This window comes from Maniola jurtina, chromosome 22 (assembly GCF_905333055.1).
Source record: "Maniola jurtina chromosome 22, ilManJurt1.1, whole genome shotgun sequence".
In the NCBI taxonomy this organism is placed as follows: Eukaryota; Metazoa; Arthropoda; class Insecta; order Lepidoptera; family Nymphalidae; genus Maniola; species Maniola jurtina.
Window position 1 is genome coordinate 8,284,584 of NC_060050.1, and position 16,704 is coordinate 8,301,287.

The window sequence follows — 16,704 nt, forward strand, 5'->3', positions numbered from 1 at the left end:
AGTAAAACGTCAATTATGAGTTGCGACTAAAATGCCAACAGCTCAGCTCTCAAGTTTCCAACAAGGACTAGATAATAATCATATGACTTACTTGATTATAAATAAAATAAATAAAATAAAATCGTTTTACTGCAAGTTAGGGACCCATATAAACAGTAAAAATGCAAAATATAATATAAAATTTCACAAATTATCACAATGTTGTCCTAGAAATACCATGGGAGAAATATCAAGCATGTGTTTATTACTTACCCAGGTAGGTAAGTCTCTACATTCTTGCGCTACTTTGCTTGAGCATGTTATTTAGGAAAGCTGTTTATATTCGTAGGTATCTAGATTGCTCCTACATCAATAGGTAGGTATTCGTTGTCTGGGCACATAATGATGGGTTTTATCGAACTAGTCCGACAACAACAGACGACTCTATCCACGGAAAGAAGTTAATATAGCGCTCTCCCTGTTATGTAATACCATACAAATGACAAAGACAATCTCAGTGGGCAATCACAAACATGTTTTCAAAAAATAATAGAAATACAATTCGAAAATGTTTTCAAAAAAAAAAAAAAATTTAATTCGAAAACATAAGAGTCTTTTCACACCACGTTTTTTAAACGCCTATGTACCTATATTTTATGCGTATTGTTTATGTTTATTCACGAATGTTGTTTACCAATATTAAGTAGGTATTTGATTTTATTGGTTGTCCTCTCACGGGACAAAGCCGACCGACCATACGTTTGCGGGGACATAATTATTATGACCAACACGTAGAATAAAAAATTTAATTCATTTCCGCCATTCACTCAGGATTCTAGATGTCTTCGCTGAGGAGTTGCTCTGAAATCCCCGCTTGGGATTTATCCCGATCCCTGTAACATACTTTTAGGTAACAGGCTTGTAATAAGGCAATATCGAGCGAGTGGTGTGAAAATTACAATTCCGCGCAAGTTGCGAAAATATGGCAGACGGTGACTAGTCGCCTACTAACTAGATGGGCTTGCCAAACTATCCGACGATAGTGCCAGCAAAGGGGGCAACAATGGTTAAATAATTATCTCTCCTTATAATGAAAATATCTGTAAAAGAACACTCGCGTCACATTTTAAGGCTAATGCTCTTTAAATCTGGTCTAGATCTAGACACATATTTATAATACCAGATTATAAATTATACCTGCGTATATAATTTAGTTACGAGATAACTGTAATCGTAATTGATTAGCGGTAAATCGTAATGCGTCCGAAATCTTTGCTAAGGCCAGTTTTACATTGACGGATAGGTCAAGGAAAGTCAAATCTTTTTGAAATGAAAACTTTAGGCGCGTTGGGCCATTTTTGGAAAGGTAAAAATTTTAAGATCGCATCACCGACAGCTTATGTTAGCGCATATCATCAACCACCAACATTAGTTAACGAGATGTAAAAATTAGTTAGTGTTGAAATAATTCTGTTATTTCATAATTTGTATTTTTTACTTCTGTCGGCAGATGCTACTCACATTTTGACATACCTACTATTTTTTCTTGTTTTCTTTATCAAGAGTATTATTAAACCATAATAATAATATAACTGTTCCATGTTAATTATGTGAATGTGCATGTAGTGTTTGCTTTAAAATGATTTTACATACAACGTCATGTAATTTAACTTTATTTAATTTAAGATAATTTTTGTAAAAATCGCTAGCGAACCTTATTAATAAAAATAAAATAAAATAAATAAAATTCTTTAATATAATATCCGTACTAGGTAGCAGTATAACATAGCAGTGATAGAGTAGTGATTATGTGGTTTTGAAAACTTAAATTGGTAAATCTAAATCTAGTGCTTTTCCGCAGGGAGCATAATGAAAGGGATATTATAACAATACTTAACTTAATTACTTACTTAATAATTAAGATCTATCAGATTTTAGTTTAATTTAGAGATGTGTACATAGTGAGGTGTTTGCCCTATAGCTAGTTTGAACACGCCCTAACACATCCATACAATTGCGTCGTGTATCGATATCTCGCATCGATCGGTCGTTCACTCGCATTTGAAGGTTGCCCGAAATCGAATGACACCTTATCGATAGGTACATCATACAACTATTGCGCGAGATTATAATGATCGCTTTGAAGTGCCACTCGATGATAAAAGAAAATAAGAATTAATCGTGCAAATGCCAGAATACGTAATCATCGTGTGGTATCTCGAGATGCAGCCCGAAGTCTTTGTCTAAAGCCGATTTTTTTTAAATTTTGGGTAGCCATGCCCTTTCTAGGTATCTACCCATTTGCGCAACATGACTATATGTTTTGAACTAATCAACTTTAAATTTTAAAACTGTAAACTAATACGTAATCGTCTCACGTCCTGACCAAGTACCCGGTTTTTGACATTTTGGCCATTACAATAAACAGTAATTTACTTAGCGTGTAGTGTTTAAAATGCTTGACGTTGGGCCCTATGCCATTAAAAACTGAAGTTATAAGTTTTAAATTACATTCTCAACCTTACCAAATCAAATCTTTGAAAAGAGTAACCGCCGAGTTTCTTGCTGGTTCTTCTCGGTAAGAAAGGCATTCCGAACCAGTGGTAGATGCTTTTGACGATTCAAAAGAACTTGTAAAAGTCTAATTGAATAAAAATATTTTGAATTTGAATTTGAATTTACCTATGTGTCCTGTATGTTGAAAATTGGTTGGCGCACCGATCATAGATCTGTCTATTCTCCGCCGAGCAGTCCTCTGCGCCTGCGCGGCCGGCTGGTAGCAGCACGCGAACCACTGCAGCCACATCTCACTACCTGTAGTTGCCATGTCTGATAGTCCACTAGCACCACACTTGTTCGAGTTACAGTCGCGTTTAAGCGCGACTCAACACTACTAACTTTAATGTAATTTCAATAATCCATATGCACTACACTTGTGTATGAGTTAGAAACACAGTAAAATTAAAATACACCCTGGAATTCTCAGGTTTAGTCTAATTTCATAAAGTACATAAACACTCCAATTGTACTGGTTAAAAACGCAGCACGAAATCTAATAGAAGTTTATTTTTATTTTGAAAATAAAAGTGACCTAGCTCATCACTTGTGCAAGTAACAAAAGCTTTTAAACGCGGCACCAAACTTTATTTCCCAAGTTTATTTTCAAAGCACAATAAAAAGAACTTTACTTTTACGATTGTCGTTATTAAATGGCCGAGTTTTATCCAAGTCTTTCTGTAGAACTAAGATAAGTTCGGTTATGTTTTATATTATCGATTGTATGATAATATTATCTATGTTTCGGAGAAGATGCGTCCGCTGCGCTGATCCGGCGTAAACTGATCGGGTCACATGGCTCGCGGGTGAAATCTGTGAAAAAGAAAAATATTTTTAAAGCGAGTTCTTGGAATCGATACCTAACGACCTTGTTTATGTATCTTGTATTCATAAATTTAGGTATACAATAAAAATTGGGTAGGTCAAATCTGTATATTGTTTGAAATTGAAATCGGTACATTAGTTATTTTTTGACGATGTTCTTGACCCTTCAACTGCAATTTTATCTGGTGGTAGGTGACGATGTAGACTAACGCGTCGGCTATACGCTCAGTTAAAACTGCACAAGCAAGATCGAGAACTGCGCAGTCCAAAATTTAGCAGCTTTTGGAACTGCGCGGGATACCGTCTTGCCGTTCACACGCACGCTCTTAACTGGGCAAACTGGCTTATGCAGTTAAGCTCTCAGCTAAGAAGGAGCTTAAGATGAAAGTGAACTATCCTGAAAATAATCGGTCTTCGTACCGGAAAGTTAAAATTCTTTTCGGACCAGTCGGAAATTATATCTGGGACCCAGGAAGATTATAAGATACCTATTTTATGTAGAAACATTTTTTTATACTAAAGTGCTTTTAAATCGTCACTGAATTTAACATTGGCTCGGAAATTGGAATGTCCCTCCTACCAAGAATAACCAGTAAGAAACGGCTGATATTACGAGTGCGAGTAGGTACATACTACGAGTAAACTGTCCCGTCTATAAAGCCGAAGCTACCAACATCATCATATCAATTCCCAACCTATCCCCGCTGGCCTATAACTGCTGAACGCGGGTCTCCTCTCAGAATGAGAAGGGTTTGTTAAAAAGACAAAAGCCCATAGTCCATCATGCTGGCCGAGTGCGAATTGATAGACTCCACACACCTTTAAGAATATTATGGTGAATACTCAGGCGAGCAGGCTACCTTGTTATATAAATAACTTGATTCACATGAGGTGTCCACTTTACGGTAGGTAAATTAATAAAAATATTCGTCAGTCAATCCAACAGAAAATTGAATCTGGGACTTCTTACTAGCAAGACAAGGTCATTTTATAAGGTATTATTAGCGTTCTTAATTTGTCAGCGAGGTCAGGGACAATGTCTAGTTCAGTATCAGAAAGATTAATTAAGTTATATAGAATTAGATTCCTAATTCTTAACGAGCTATTAGCTAATGGGGGGCTAATGGATCTTGCTCGTAGACCCAATTTAATATCTACTTTGTTTCTTTGTTATTTGTGAATTGCTATAATATAATATTATACCCGTTAGATATGATATTGGTATCTTCAAAAGAAGAGTGAATAGGCACCTTCTAAGCAGGTGCTCTAACTTTGAGTGCATTATCTCCTATTTCTGTGTGATTGCAGTCGAGCGCAAATATAAATATTTAAAAAAACCGGCCAAGTCAGACTCGCGCACCGAGGGTTCCGTACTATAGTCGTATTTTTTCGATATTTTGTTATAAAATTATGTACCTACATAAAAATTATGTTTTCCGACTAGGAGGCCGACACCTTTTTCAATGCATACCAACTTTATCTTCCAAGTCTTGGCAAACTAGTCGTCGTATCTAGACTATGCAGATGCGCATAGAGATACAGATAATATATTGTGTTGATATGCATAGAGATCATGGCCGAGACTAAGGCCTTTACAGCATCCCTGTCAGATGGCTATCTGGCGTTTTTCAGAACATCTCTCTTATCTCTCGTTTATCCAGCCTCTCAATACTGACACCCGATAAGATAACATCACTTCGGTGAAGTTAGAGGTCATGTCATTGTATTCTTTTTTCACGTGTTAGAAACATTTCCTTTGGAATCAGATAAAATATATACAATACATTATATATTATGAACCTATCCTATGAGAATTTGACAAGGAATTCTAATTATTTCATATTAACTAGAATAGATGATGCCCGCGACTTCATCCGCCTGGGGTTTTTAAAAATCCCGTGGGATCTCTTTGATTTTCTGGGATAAAACATTTTCTTCTTCGGAATGTAAGCTACCTCCGTCAAAATTGGTTGAACGGATTATGGTTTTTAAATTTTCCGTTTTCCTGTACAAAAAAGTAATTTTTCCGAGACAAAGTCTAGGTCCGTCTCCCGATTATAAGCTAACTCTGTTCTGGTCAAAACCCCACGAGCAATCTCTATCAAACTCAAACGGTAGGTAGGTATAATATTTAGGTTACAAACGAGTACCTAATTAGTTAATTACTATGCCTATAGGTATTGTTAGGGCACCTCTCCTTTCATTGAAAGTCTATCGGTTTCTCATTTCTCCAAGTTTAAAGACAGATCACGTCCCAGGCCAGCAGCGTCATGAATCTGTGAAAACTATAGATAAAGGATCTCTACTCAGTGGTGAAAACCAATATTTACTCTCTAATTTGGTCACCCTATGACTTCGTGCTACATAATATGCTACTATGTAGTTCCTATCTACGCTGTATAAAATAACTTTAAAAGTAATCACATTTAATAAAACATATCTAATATTAATTATAATTCATAAGCTAACCCGCCCTCTCTCGGGTTCCTGAAAATCCTTTCTTGTAAAGTAAAGATTATAGAGAAACACTACTTGCAAAATTATAAGTTTCTAGACGTCATGATACGCTGATATTCTGCCTTAGGTATTCAGTCAGTTATCCTTTTAATTTCAAAAAATCATTTTAAAAATTACTTAATTGAATATTTTTGTCGGAAATATCACAATAAAACTTAACCTAGTCTTACTGTAGAAATCATGCCCTCGTGGAATGGTGCCAAAAATACTGGCTGCATTTCCGCGCTGGACATCCAGGCTGGCCAGGCTATTTAAGTAATACCTACCTTAATTTTAATACCTACTTTATTTTCTCCATGTCGAACATACTTTTAGATATTTTCCGCAAAGAAACATTGGCATTTTCCATCAAGTTTTTTATCTTTCTTAGAAAGAAAATGAATAAAATTGCAACATCCCGCGAGCTCAGCATTCTTTAAAGTAGGCAAGGAAAAGGAAAGGACTTTAATAAGAAACGTTGACAGTTGGAATGCAGCCAGCCACTTAGCGTAGCTTTGCTATAATGCAAGTGCTTTGTGAGTTGTCTGTCTGTCTGGGACACTGTCTTTGAATTATCACAGTTAGTTGAAAGACGAGTTAAAGAAATCTTTCATGCCCAAACACTGAAGGTACTTAATCAAAATATTTTACAGACTACTTTAGCCTTCAGTCTGCATGTGGTCTGCAATAAAAATAAAAGTACCTAAAACATCTATGTACGTAGCCTGTAAGTAACAATGGTGGCTCAGCCTAATAAATACCTACTGAGTACCGACTACACCCTTATACGTAGACAATTGTGTCTGCTGTGCCTTTAGCTATTGTCATTTGTCTCAGACAACTTCAGAACCGCAGAGGAGTGAGTGCGTGTGTAAATAAAAATGCTTTTTATTTTTTCTTTGTCTCAGTCGAAGTACCGTTAAGAGGAAGCTGGAAGAAATCTCTGTTTAGAGATAAGCATTTCCTATGTACATAGCTTAATTTATCTTAACTTTGTAACTACAATTTTGGTACATGAAAAATAAATATATAAATATATATATATATATATATATATACCGTTCTAGAGTCTAGACCACCAAGAACTGCGTTCCAGTATGAAGCATTGTGGTTGCACAATTCGAAGGATGGGACTGTATATCCCAATTACCATCCTTTCTATCTCGTGCAATTTTATGCCTAATTAACAAAATTGCATAGGGTTGCCAAAAACCAGCGTCAGTTATAACTGATTTTATTGTTTTGGAATCAATGTAGTTAGGTAAGTAAATCGTACTTTGAAACGAAGTTTGAAGATCTATTTTCTGATTTTTATAGGCTAGATCGTAAAGCAAGAAGGCGGCGCAGTTTACTGCAAATTACTGCACTATTGTAGGTACTTTATGATAAACTAGCTAACGCCCGCGACTTCGTCCGCGTGGATTTAGGTTTTTCGAAATCCCGTGGGAATTCTTTGATTTTCCGGGATAAAAAGTAGCCTATGTGCTAATCCAGGATATTATCTATCTAAATTCTGAATTTCAGCCAAATCCGTCCAGTGGTTTTTGCGTGAAGGAGTAACAAACATACACACACACACACACACACACACACATACAAACTTTCGCCTTTATAATATTAGTGTGATACTTGAGTAAAAAAATGTTTTCTTTAGTAATAACTAATGTCTGATAAACTATCTTGCCTTTTATTTATTTATTTGGTGTTGAGCATTTTTTTTTTTAATTTTTTTAAAGATTTTCATAGCAACCATTTCTATTATGTCTACAATTCTACTCACAAACCATTAATTTCTCAGAAAATAGGTAGGTCTCATATTATGTAACAAAACATATATAATCCATGAATTATTTTGAGCTTTGCATTAGCATAAGCGTATTTATTAGACATCTATTCTCTATGTAAGTAAGTAATCTATGCCAATCTTTTGTATCAGCCAATAGTTAAGTATCGCTGATCAGTGACCTGACCAGTGAAAGTTTACGGCTGATCCGATCTGTGTGACACGAGGCGAAAGTGACATGGATCAGCTCGGATTTGTGCATACATAATACTATATAGTAAATATTAGATAATATACTTAGATAACTTCGCCGACCCTTTCTGCCGGTATTGCTTATCGGTGATTATGTTCACGACTCAGTGACTGTTGTTCAATGATTGATGACTAATTATAATTGTTATTGACGGGTTTAGGATTAGTGGGATAATAGTTCCGCTTTATTCTATACCCACATACTTCTTATGGCTATTAAGTATAAAGCTACTCTTTATTTTATAGGGATAAGAACACTTAACTTATGGCTTATTCTATTGTACACAATCTCTAATCAACTTGACGGGTCTAAGGTTGAAATCTATAGAGTACACTTTGACTTTGCTTAGACTTAAGTTTCAGTTAAAACGAGACAGATTTATGCCAGCGGTAGGTATAGCGCTGTCTCGTTTTAACAGTGTCTTAAGTCTGAGCAAAGTCCAAGTGCAGTCTATAGATCTTAGCCTTAAAGAATAGCACGAGACGTGCTATTCTTTTCCTCGGAGAGCATTATGAAAGGGATAGCAATACATTTAGATCTGTAACTTTAATTTAGAGATAGAGACAACAGAAGCTACTTTTTGTCCCGGAAAATCAGAGTTTTCATGGGATTTTAAAACCTAAAGCCGCGGTAGTAATAAATTAAACAAGCTTTTTTTTTATTTTTCTGCATTTTCCTAAAACAGAGGCAACCCTAACAATAATCTAAATTCCGTAGCCAATACGTTAAAATTGTGTGTATAATCCGAATTGTAAATATTGCAATGCTTTGTAAAAATCGTTTGGTTGACATTATGCATTGTTTACAAGTATTTTCACAGTACATGCACTTTCGATTAGCACTGACACAGTTTGATTGCACAACAGACGATTAACTTTATTTTTATGCCTTTCAAATGATAACCTTAATGGTTAGTTAGGCTTTTTTGGCTTGTTCTATTTAAGTACTTAGGTATTTGGCTACTTGGTCAGTAGGTAGGTAGTCAAGGGCAAAAATAAGCTTAACTAAAAAATAAGGTTCAATGAGTGAGGTCCGGTTGAGCCTCAATAGCTCAACCGGTAAAGGAGTGGACTGAAAACCGAAAGGTCGACGGTTCAAACCCCGCCCGTTGCACTATTGTCGTACCTACTCCTAGCACAAGCCTGACGCTTAGTTGGAGAGGAAAGGGGAATATTAGTCATTTAACATGGCTAATATTATTTTTTAAAACAAAAAAAAAAAAAAAATGAAAATATTTCGATAGTAAATCATATGAATAGCTAGGTATTAGGTACCCAAATTACCTATTTAGGTTATTTAAAGAAGATTTTCGATGGTTATCATTTATGTTTTTCAAATGTAAAAACCGTAAGTGCACAAGATAGTCAATGCGGTCAATCTCTTTTGACATAGAAGGTGAGTACTGAGTATATTATAATGTTTGCAACTTACGAATTTAAACAGAAGTACGAAAGAACCTAAGTAACCCAGTTTATAAATAGACTTTTTATCTCCCGCTTCGCCTGACTTGTGGACTTATTTGATCCAGAGCATAATGTAGTTATAAATATTCTCAAATGTAGACATTTTAATATCCGAACGTTATGGAGACTAATAATGACCCAAAAGATTTATTTATTGAAACAAAGTCCCACAGAAGATTTTAAATCATTCAATTTGTATATTATTTTGTTCGTTTTGAATTTTTAATAGAATGGCTTAAGCTTAACTTCAAGCTAGCCAAAATTAGAGAAAGTTGTAATTCTAGAACAGATAATATATCTAACCCTCCAATTTTAATATGTGTCCCTTAACTCAAGAGCGAATAGGTAGGCATTTTCTAGACAACCGCGTTCTATCTGCATTTTTACAAATCTGATTGCAGCCAAGCGCTAGTATAGATACACGAATTGAAAAAAAAAACTAACTAACTAATCCCTGAAAGTATTAAATTCTTTTGTAGATTACAAAAAGGCACAACTTAAATTGCGCTAAAAAATATAATTTTTACCGGAAATACCGAAGTGAAATGATTTTTATTGTTATCGACATGCCTTGGTGCAATTTCTAATCAATTTGTCACGCTTCAATATAATTTACGAGCCACAAAATAAAGTAGGTACTTAAGTAAAGTAAAGTCTCGTACGTGATCATTGTGCTGAAATGAGTGAATTTAGTGCAGTTCAATTTCAATACTTTTTTGAAACTTTTACATGCGAGACTACATCTAATATCCAAACATACGAGTAAAAATATACAAGCGTAAATTAAAAATTTATAGCACCCCCAACAAGTGAAGGTACAGTAACTAGAAAAGAGCTGATAACTTTTAAACGGCTGAACCGATTTTCGTAGATTATAGCTAAGAACATGATCTCGATCAAGCCACCTTTCAAACAAAAAATAACTAAATTAAAATCGGTTCATTAGTTTAGGAGCTACGATGCCACAGACAGATACACAGGTAGACAGATACACAGATGCACACGTCAATCTTATAACACCCCTCTTTTTGGGTCGGGGGTTAATAAAAATACTTGACCTGATGGACTGATCTATCAACGCATAATCCCACAACCTAAACCGCTGGGGTATATTGGACAGTATGTTTTACGCGCCTACGTCCTTTTATGACGTAGGCGCCCACTAAGAAAGGATTTTTGGAAGTTCCATCCCTAAGGATCTTAAATGGAGAATGAAAGTTTCTATGAAAGTCCGTGATTTTTCAAGTAGGTTCATATGAACTATGAAAATTGGTATTTGGGCTTTCGGACTAAATTTCAGGATTTTTGGAAATTCCACCCCCTCTCCAATTTTCAAAAAATCCACTCGTGTGAAGCCGGCCGGATCAGGTTAGTAACTCATATTTATGTACATCCAGGGTGTTGTATTTCAGTGGCCGACTGGGAATGAGAGCGAACTATCTGTTACACAATGTGTATTATAAACAGCATCTAAAAACAGCGCCAAATGAGCCACCTGACCTGAAAAATATAGGTCGGAGTATGCAGTATGGTACCTACTTACTATGTGATGTGTTAGGCACTGGTAACTAGCAAGCGAGTACCGTGGACTGCATTTAGGAATTGCACAACGAGGTTACCAGTGGTAAGCACTAGACGATAATTTTTTCTGACAGTTTTCATTAGAGAAACTCGAAACAGTTGTTAGACCTGTCACATTTTATGGTTCAGAAGGTTGGGCAGTAAAAAAGGGGCGGGAAAGAAAACGCGGGTGTGTAAAAGTGGTGGAAAATGCGTTGACGAAGACAGGAGTATACATATATAAACATACACTCTAACAGGTACAATGTACATACTATAAAGTATATAATATATTATAGTACACATATACTATGTTATGATCTCAAAGGTGCAGTGGTCTCACTATGGCGAAACTCTTCTCATTTAGAGAGGAGAGATCAAAAATTTTCCTTTCATTTCCTTCGTTTCCAATAACAAGGTCCTTTTACTTATAAGTAGATATTCCGAAGGTACTCGATGTTTCACGACGCACCCGATCGTGTTCGTGAGTCATCAGGTGTTTCACCTTACTATTTATATTGGGGTGCAGAAACTGCAGATCCCCTCGCGTTATGGTTATTTTATTCTATCGTGCATTCTGTATAAGGTCGTTAAACGAAACTTTGCAAGGATGGTCGAATCAAAACTATGAAGATTGTTACAAATCTTTCTAGTTAGTTCGATCATTGGAAATATTTGATGAAGTGTGAACGCATAGTACCTACTCTGTGACAATGTCATTGTATAAAATATGTTCTGTGGCAACTGTCATTCTTTCTCTTGTTGGCCGCGTCCGAATAAATTGCTGTCTGTCATAAGTGTTATTTTATTTAAATAATATAATATTTTGAATTTCGCCAAAATAGTTCCTTTAGGTTTTGGGCCCCGGACGGCCACTGCGCGTAATAAATTAAAATCAAATAAATACAGTTTATTTCGGCGGATTAAGACAGATTTCGGACGAACGCGTGTCGCGTAGGGCCTTTACTTTTCAGGACATCATGGCGTCAATCAATCCACTTGCCTTTATTGAGAAGCTCACTGGTCGAGACAACTACAATACATGGAAATTCGCCGTGAAATCATATCTCGAGCACGAGGATTTGTGGGAATGTATTGATCCGGGCGCTAAAAATGCTCAAAAAGATGTCAAGGCAAAGTCAAAAATCATATTGCTTATTGACCCGGTAAATTATATACACGTTCAAGAAGCACGGACAGCACGCGAGGTATGGCTAAACTTACAGCGCGCATTCGACGACTCCGGCCTGTCACGTAAGGTAGGACTTTTGAAAGATTTAATTACAACAAGCCTAGATAGTTGCTCAAATGTTGAGGAATACGTGAACAAGGTGATGTCCACTGCACACAAACTCAGAAATATAGGTTTTGCTGTAGATGATGAGTGGTTAGGCACTTTGCTTCTGGCAGGTTTGCCGGACACCTACAAACCTATGATCATGGCAATAGAGAGTTCAGGTGTGTCTATTAGTGCAGATTTTGTAAAAACTAAAATTTTACAAGATGTAAAGTCCTCTGACTCAGCTGCATTTTATACTAATTATAATAAAAGGAATGTACACAAGTTTATTCGGAACAAGGGTCACGGAAAGGGACCCAGGTGCTACACCTGTAACGAATATGGTCACAAGAGCACAAATTGTACTTCTAGTAAGAAGAAAGAGAGTAAATCTAAAAGTAATAATAGCAATTCTGGATTTGTAGCTGCTTTTTCTGCTTTTTCAGTTAGCGTTGACAATTGCTGGGTCATCGACTCCGGTGCGAGTGTGCATATGACCAACCGAGAAGATTGGTTATATGATCGCAAGACAGCAACAGTAGCAACGATAAAAATGGCAGACAGTAAAAGCTTACAAGTGAAAGGATGTGGCAATTTAAATCTACAAATACCAGGATCCGGCAACAACACTCAAGTCATTCAGGTTAGAGATGTTTTATACGTGCCAGGACTAGCAACCAACTTGCTGTCAGTCAGTCAAATGACTCGGAATGGGTGTCAGTTAAAATTTACAGAAAATGAATGCAGCGTCTATCAAAATCAGAAATTAATTTTGACAGCTAAATGCATAAATAATATGTATGTGGTGAATGATGCAGCATATGCACTTTTTACTTCTACTTATTTATGGCATCAAAGATTAGGTCACCTAAACTTTACTGACCTTGCAAAAATTAAAGAATTTACTACTGGTACCGATTTACCACAGTCCATAAATACAAATAATGTACTTTGCACTACTTGTATTGAAGGAAAGCAGACGAGACAGTCGTTTAAGCATGAGGGCACGAGAGCTTCTGAAATCCTCGGTTTAGTTCACTCCGATATATGTGGACCCATGGAAAAGCTATCTCTGGGAGGTGCCAGATATTTTATTACATTTATTGATGACTGTTCTAGGAAAGTATATGTTTATTTTTTAAAATCAAAGTCTGATTCCTTAGAAAAATTTAAAGAGTTCAAAAATCTTGTTGAAAATCAGTTAAATAGAAAGATTAAGATATTAAGAACAGATAATGGCAAAGAATATGTAAATAATGAATTTGATAACTTCTTAAAAAAATCAGGTATCCAACATCAAACAACCAATCCTTACACGCCTGAGCAAAATGGTTTAGCCGAGCGAATGAACCGAACCTTGGTCGAGAGAGCTAAATGTATGCTTTTAAATTCCAGTTTATCTAAACAATTTTGGGCTGAGGCAGTGTCAACAGCAGCATATGTCATCAACAGAGCTCCCACGAAGTCGCTACAATACAAGACTCCTGAGGAAGTATGGAGTGGAAAGAAACCAGACATAAGTAATTTGAGAATATTTGGTTGTAAAGCTATGGTGCATATTCCCAAAGAGAAAAGACAAAAATGGGATAGTAAATCTCAAAAATTAATATTCGTTGGATATTGTAGTGACACAAAAGGATATAGGTTATATGATGAGTCAAAGAAACAAGTTTTAAGAAGTAGAAATGTCATATTTTTAGAAAATGACATTAAAAAGGATTATGCACTTATTCCATTGACTGAAAAGAATACTGACAGCTTACAAGAGACCTCAAAAGAGTCCTGCAGCACAACTGCTGATGCAGCAGATCTGAATACAAGCTCTCTTATAGATAGCTCTGACACAACTTATGGTGCTGATGAGACCTATGTACCAGAGGAGCCAATAAAGGAAGTTACCCCAAGGCAGATATCTTTGAGACCTAGACAAAACATCAAGAAGACTTTTTTATGTCAGGCGGTAACCAGCTCTGTTACACCGATAGAAGAGGATCCTGAGACACCAGAGGCAGCTTTGTCAAGCGTTAACTGTCTTCAGTGGCAAAAAGCTATGGAATCTGAGTATAATTCACTAATAGAGAATAACACGTGGACACTCACCGATCTTCCATCAGGTCGTCGAGCCATACCTTGCAAATGGGTTTATAAAACGAAGCTGGATGCAGAAGGCAACATAAGCAAATATAAAGCAAGATTAGTTATCAAAGGCTATGCACAACGGCGAGGTATTGACTATGAAGAAGTGTATGCGCCTGTTGTCCGTCATACCTCAGTTAGATACTTGATCGGCTTGGCTGTTAAATACAAAATGAAAATAGAGCAGATGGATGCTGTGACTGCCTTTCTTCAAGGTGAAATTGACGTGGAATTGTACATGGAGCAGCCACCATTGTATAAACAAAATGAACAAGTATGTAAACTTAATAAATCAATCTATGGCTTAAAACAAGCAAGCAGAAGATGGAATATGAAATTAAATGATGTCCTACAAAATATTGGTTTGAAAAGGTCAAAGGTCGAACCTTGTATCTATTACAACATTTCTAAGAAAAATATATTAATAATTGCAGTATATGTGGATGACTTACTTTTGTTCTATACTGATGAAAATGAAGCTAAAAATTTAAAACAACAATTAAAGGATAATTTTAAAATGCAAGACCTAGGAAGAGCTAACTACTGCATTGGGTTCAGAATTACATACTTAGAAGATGCTATATGCATTGATCAAACAAGATATATTGATCAGATCTTAGAACGTTTCCATATGGGTGAATGTAAGCCTGCGAGTACACCCATGGAACCAGGAATGATACTTACAAGCTCTGGTAAAGATATCTTGACAGAAGTACCCTATCAAGAAGCTATTGGATGTTTACTTTACTTATGCCAAGGAACTAGGCCCGACATAACCTATGCAGTTAACACTTTGAGTAAATTTAATAATAAACCTGAAATTAATCACTGGCAAGCAGTCAAGAGATTAATGCGTTACCTGAAGGGTACAAGAAATATGAAACTAATGTACAAGCCAAATAACGAATCAATCATTGGATACTGTGATGCTGATTGGGCTTCAAACTCTGAAGATCGTCGTTCTTGTACTGGTTACATTTTTATGTTTCAGGGCTCTGCCATATCATGGAACTCAAGGAGGCAACCAACAGTAGCCTTATCCACCACCGAGGCAGAGTATATGTCTCTGTCTGCCGCAGTTCAAGAAGCCTTATGGTTAAGGCAGCTGCACACTGAACTTTGGCCGCAAGAAAAACTTTTTCCTCTGAAATTGTACTGTGATAACCAAAGTGCAATCAAGCTAACGTGTAATGAAAGTTTTCAGGCTCGCAGCAAACACATCGACGTGCGGCATCACTTTGTAAGAGACAAGGTAGCCAATGGAGAGATTTGTGTCGAGTACGTTGAAACCAGCTTGATGACTGCAGACTCGCTGACCAAAGCCCTGCCAAAGCCAAAGCATCAACACTTCCTTGGAGCTATGGGTTTGCGTTCAAGGGAGGATGATGAAGTGTGAACGCATAGTACCTACTCTGTGACAATGTCATTGTATAAAATATGTTCTGTGGCAACTGTCATTCTTTCTCTTGTTGGCCGCGTCCGAATAAATTGCTGTCTGTCATAAGTGTTATTTTATTTAAATAATATAATATTTTGAATTTCGCCAAAATAGTTCCTTTAATATTAGCAGAAAATATAAGGTAAAAAGTACTTAGTAATAAATTAAGTTGTAAAGTAACTATGTCAATAGCAGGTAGATATAAATTCGTGTGAAGGCTGACGTCACATGCAGGTTTGGGATTCAATAAACTTGAACTTTGATGCGGGTGATTTTTGTGCTTTTTATTCAGTAAGACCCTGGCCTTGGAAAATGCAGGAAAGGAAACAGCCATTGCTAAAGGTTATTATTATTAATTTTGCCATTGAATGTGAAGTCACTTTAAAGTTTTTAAAACTTGAAAAAATTACTATAGGAAAGTTCTAGAAAAATAATCGTAGTGCCGGTATGTTTAAGAAAGTAGGAGCTATTAGAAGAGGCTCCATCTATTCTCATTTCTCACTTTATAGATTTGAGTATTACCAGAGTGAACCTTATTACCTACTGTCAAGCAGACCCACTGGAAAATATATACTACTATAATGACCCGCCCTAAACGACGGGTGTTTGAATATAAAATATAGCCTATGTCACACAGGAAGTTTGTAGCTTGTTATTGGTGAAAGAATTTTTGAAATCGATTCAATAGTTCCAGAGAAATTACTTCCTACGAACAAACTTACAAACTTTACCTCTTTATAATATATTTGTAGATTATAAATCATTACCCATCCATACTAATATAATAAATGCAAAAGTATGTCGGTCTGTCTGTCTATATGTCTGTCTGTCTACTAACTTTTCGCGGCCCAACAGTTTAACCGATTCTAACGTTTGGTACAGAGTTAGCTTATAGGTATCCCGGGGACGGACATAGGCTACTTTTTATTCCGGAAA

The 16,704-nt window shown here is 36.2% G+C and overlaps 2 protein-coding genes across 4 annotated transcripts in view; one reads left to right on the forward strand and one right to left on the reverse strand.

Annotated features, from left to right (window-relative positions):
- The window catches only part of LOC123876709 (CDC42 small effector protein homolog), a 40,919-nt gene that overhangs the window by 10,838 nt on the left and 13,377 nt on the right, over nt 1-16,704 (reverse strand). For all 3 annotated transcript variants that reach the window (XM_045923025.1, XM_045923024.1, XM_045923026.1), the window contains one exon: nt 2,662-3,348. In XM_045923025.1, the coding sequence (XP_045778981.1) occupies nt 2,662-2,806 (145 nt within the window). In that variant the 5' untranslated portion in view covers nt 2,807-3,348. The remainder of the gene's footprint in view (nt 1-2,661; nt 3,349-16,704) is intronic.
- On the forward strand, nt 11,598-13,888 carry LOC123876704. Its single transcript, XM_045923017.1, has 2 exons — nt 11,598-12,837; nt 13,590-13,888. Exons 1-2 carry the CDS (start codon nt 11,896-11,898, stop codon nt 13,596-13,598), a joined length of 951 nt encoding a protein of 316 aa, XP_045778973.1. The 5' UTR covers nt 11,598-11,895; the 3' UTR covers nt 13,599-13,888.

Excerpts from the sequence above, each read along its gene's own strand:
- LOC123876704 (XM_045923017.1), top strand. The coding sequence starts at position 11,896 with ATGGCGTCAATCAATCCACTTGCCTTTATTGAGAAGCTCACTGGTCGA.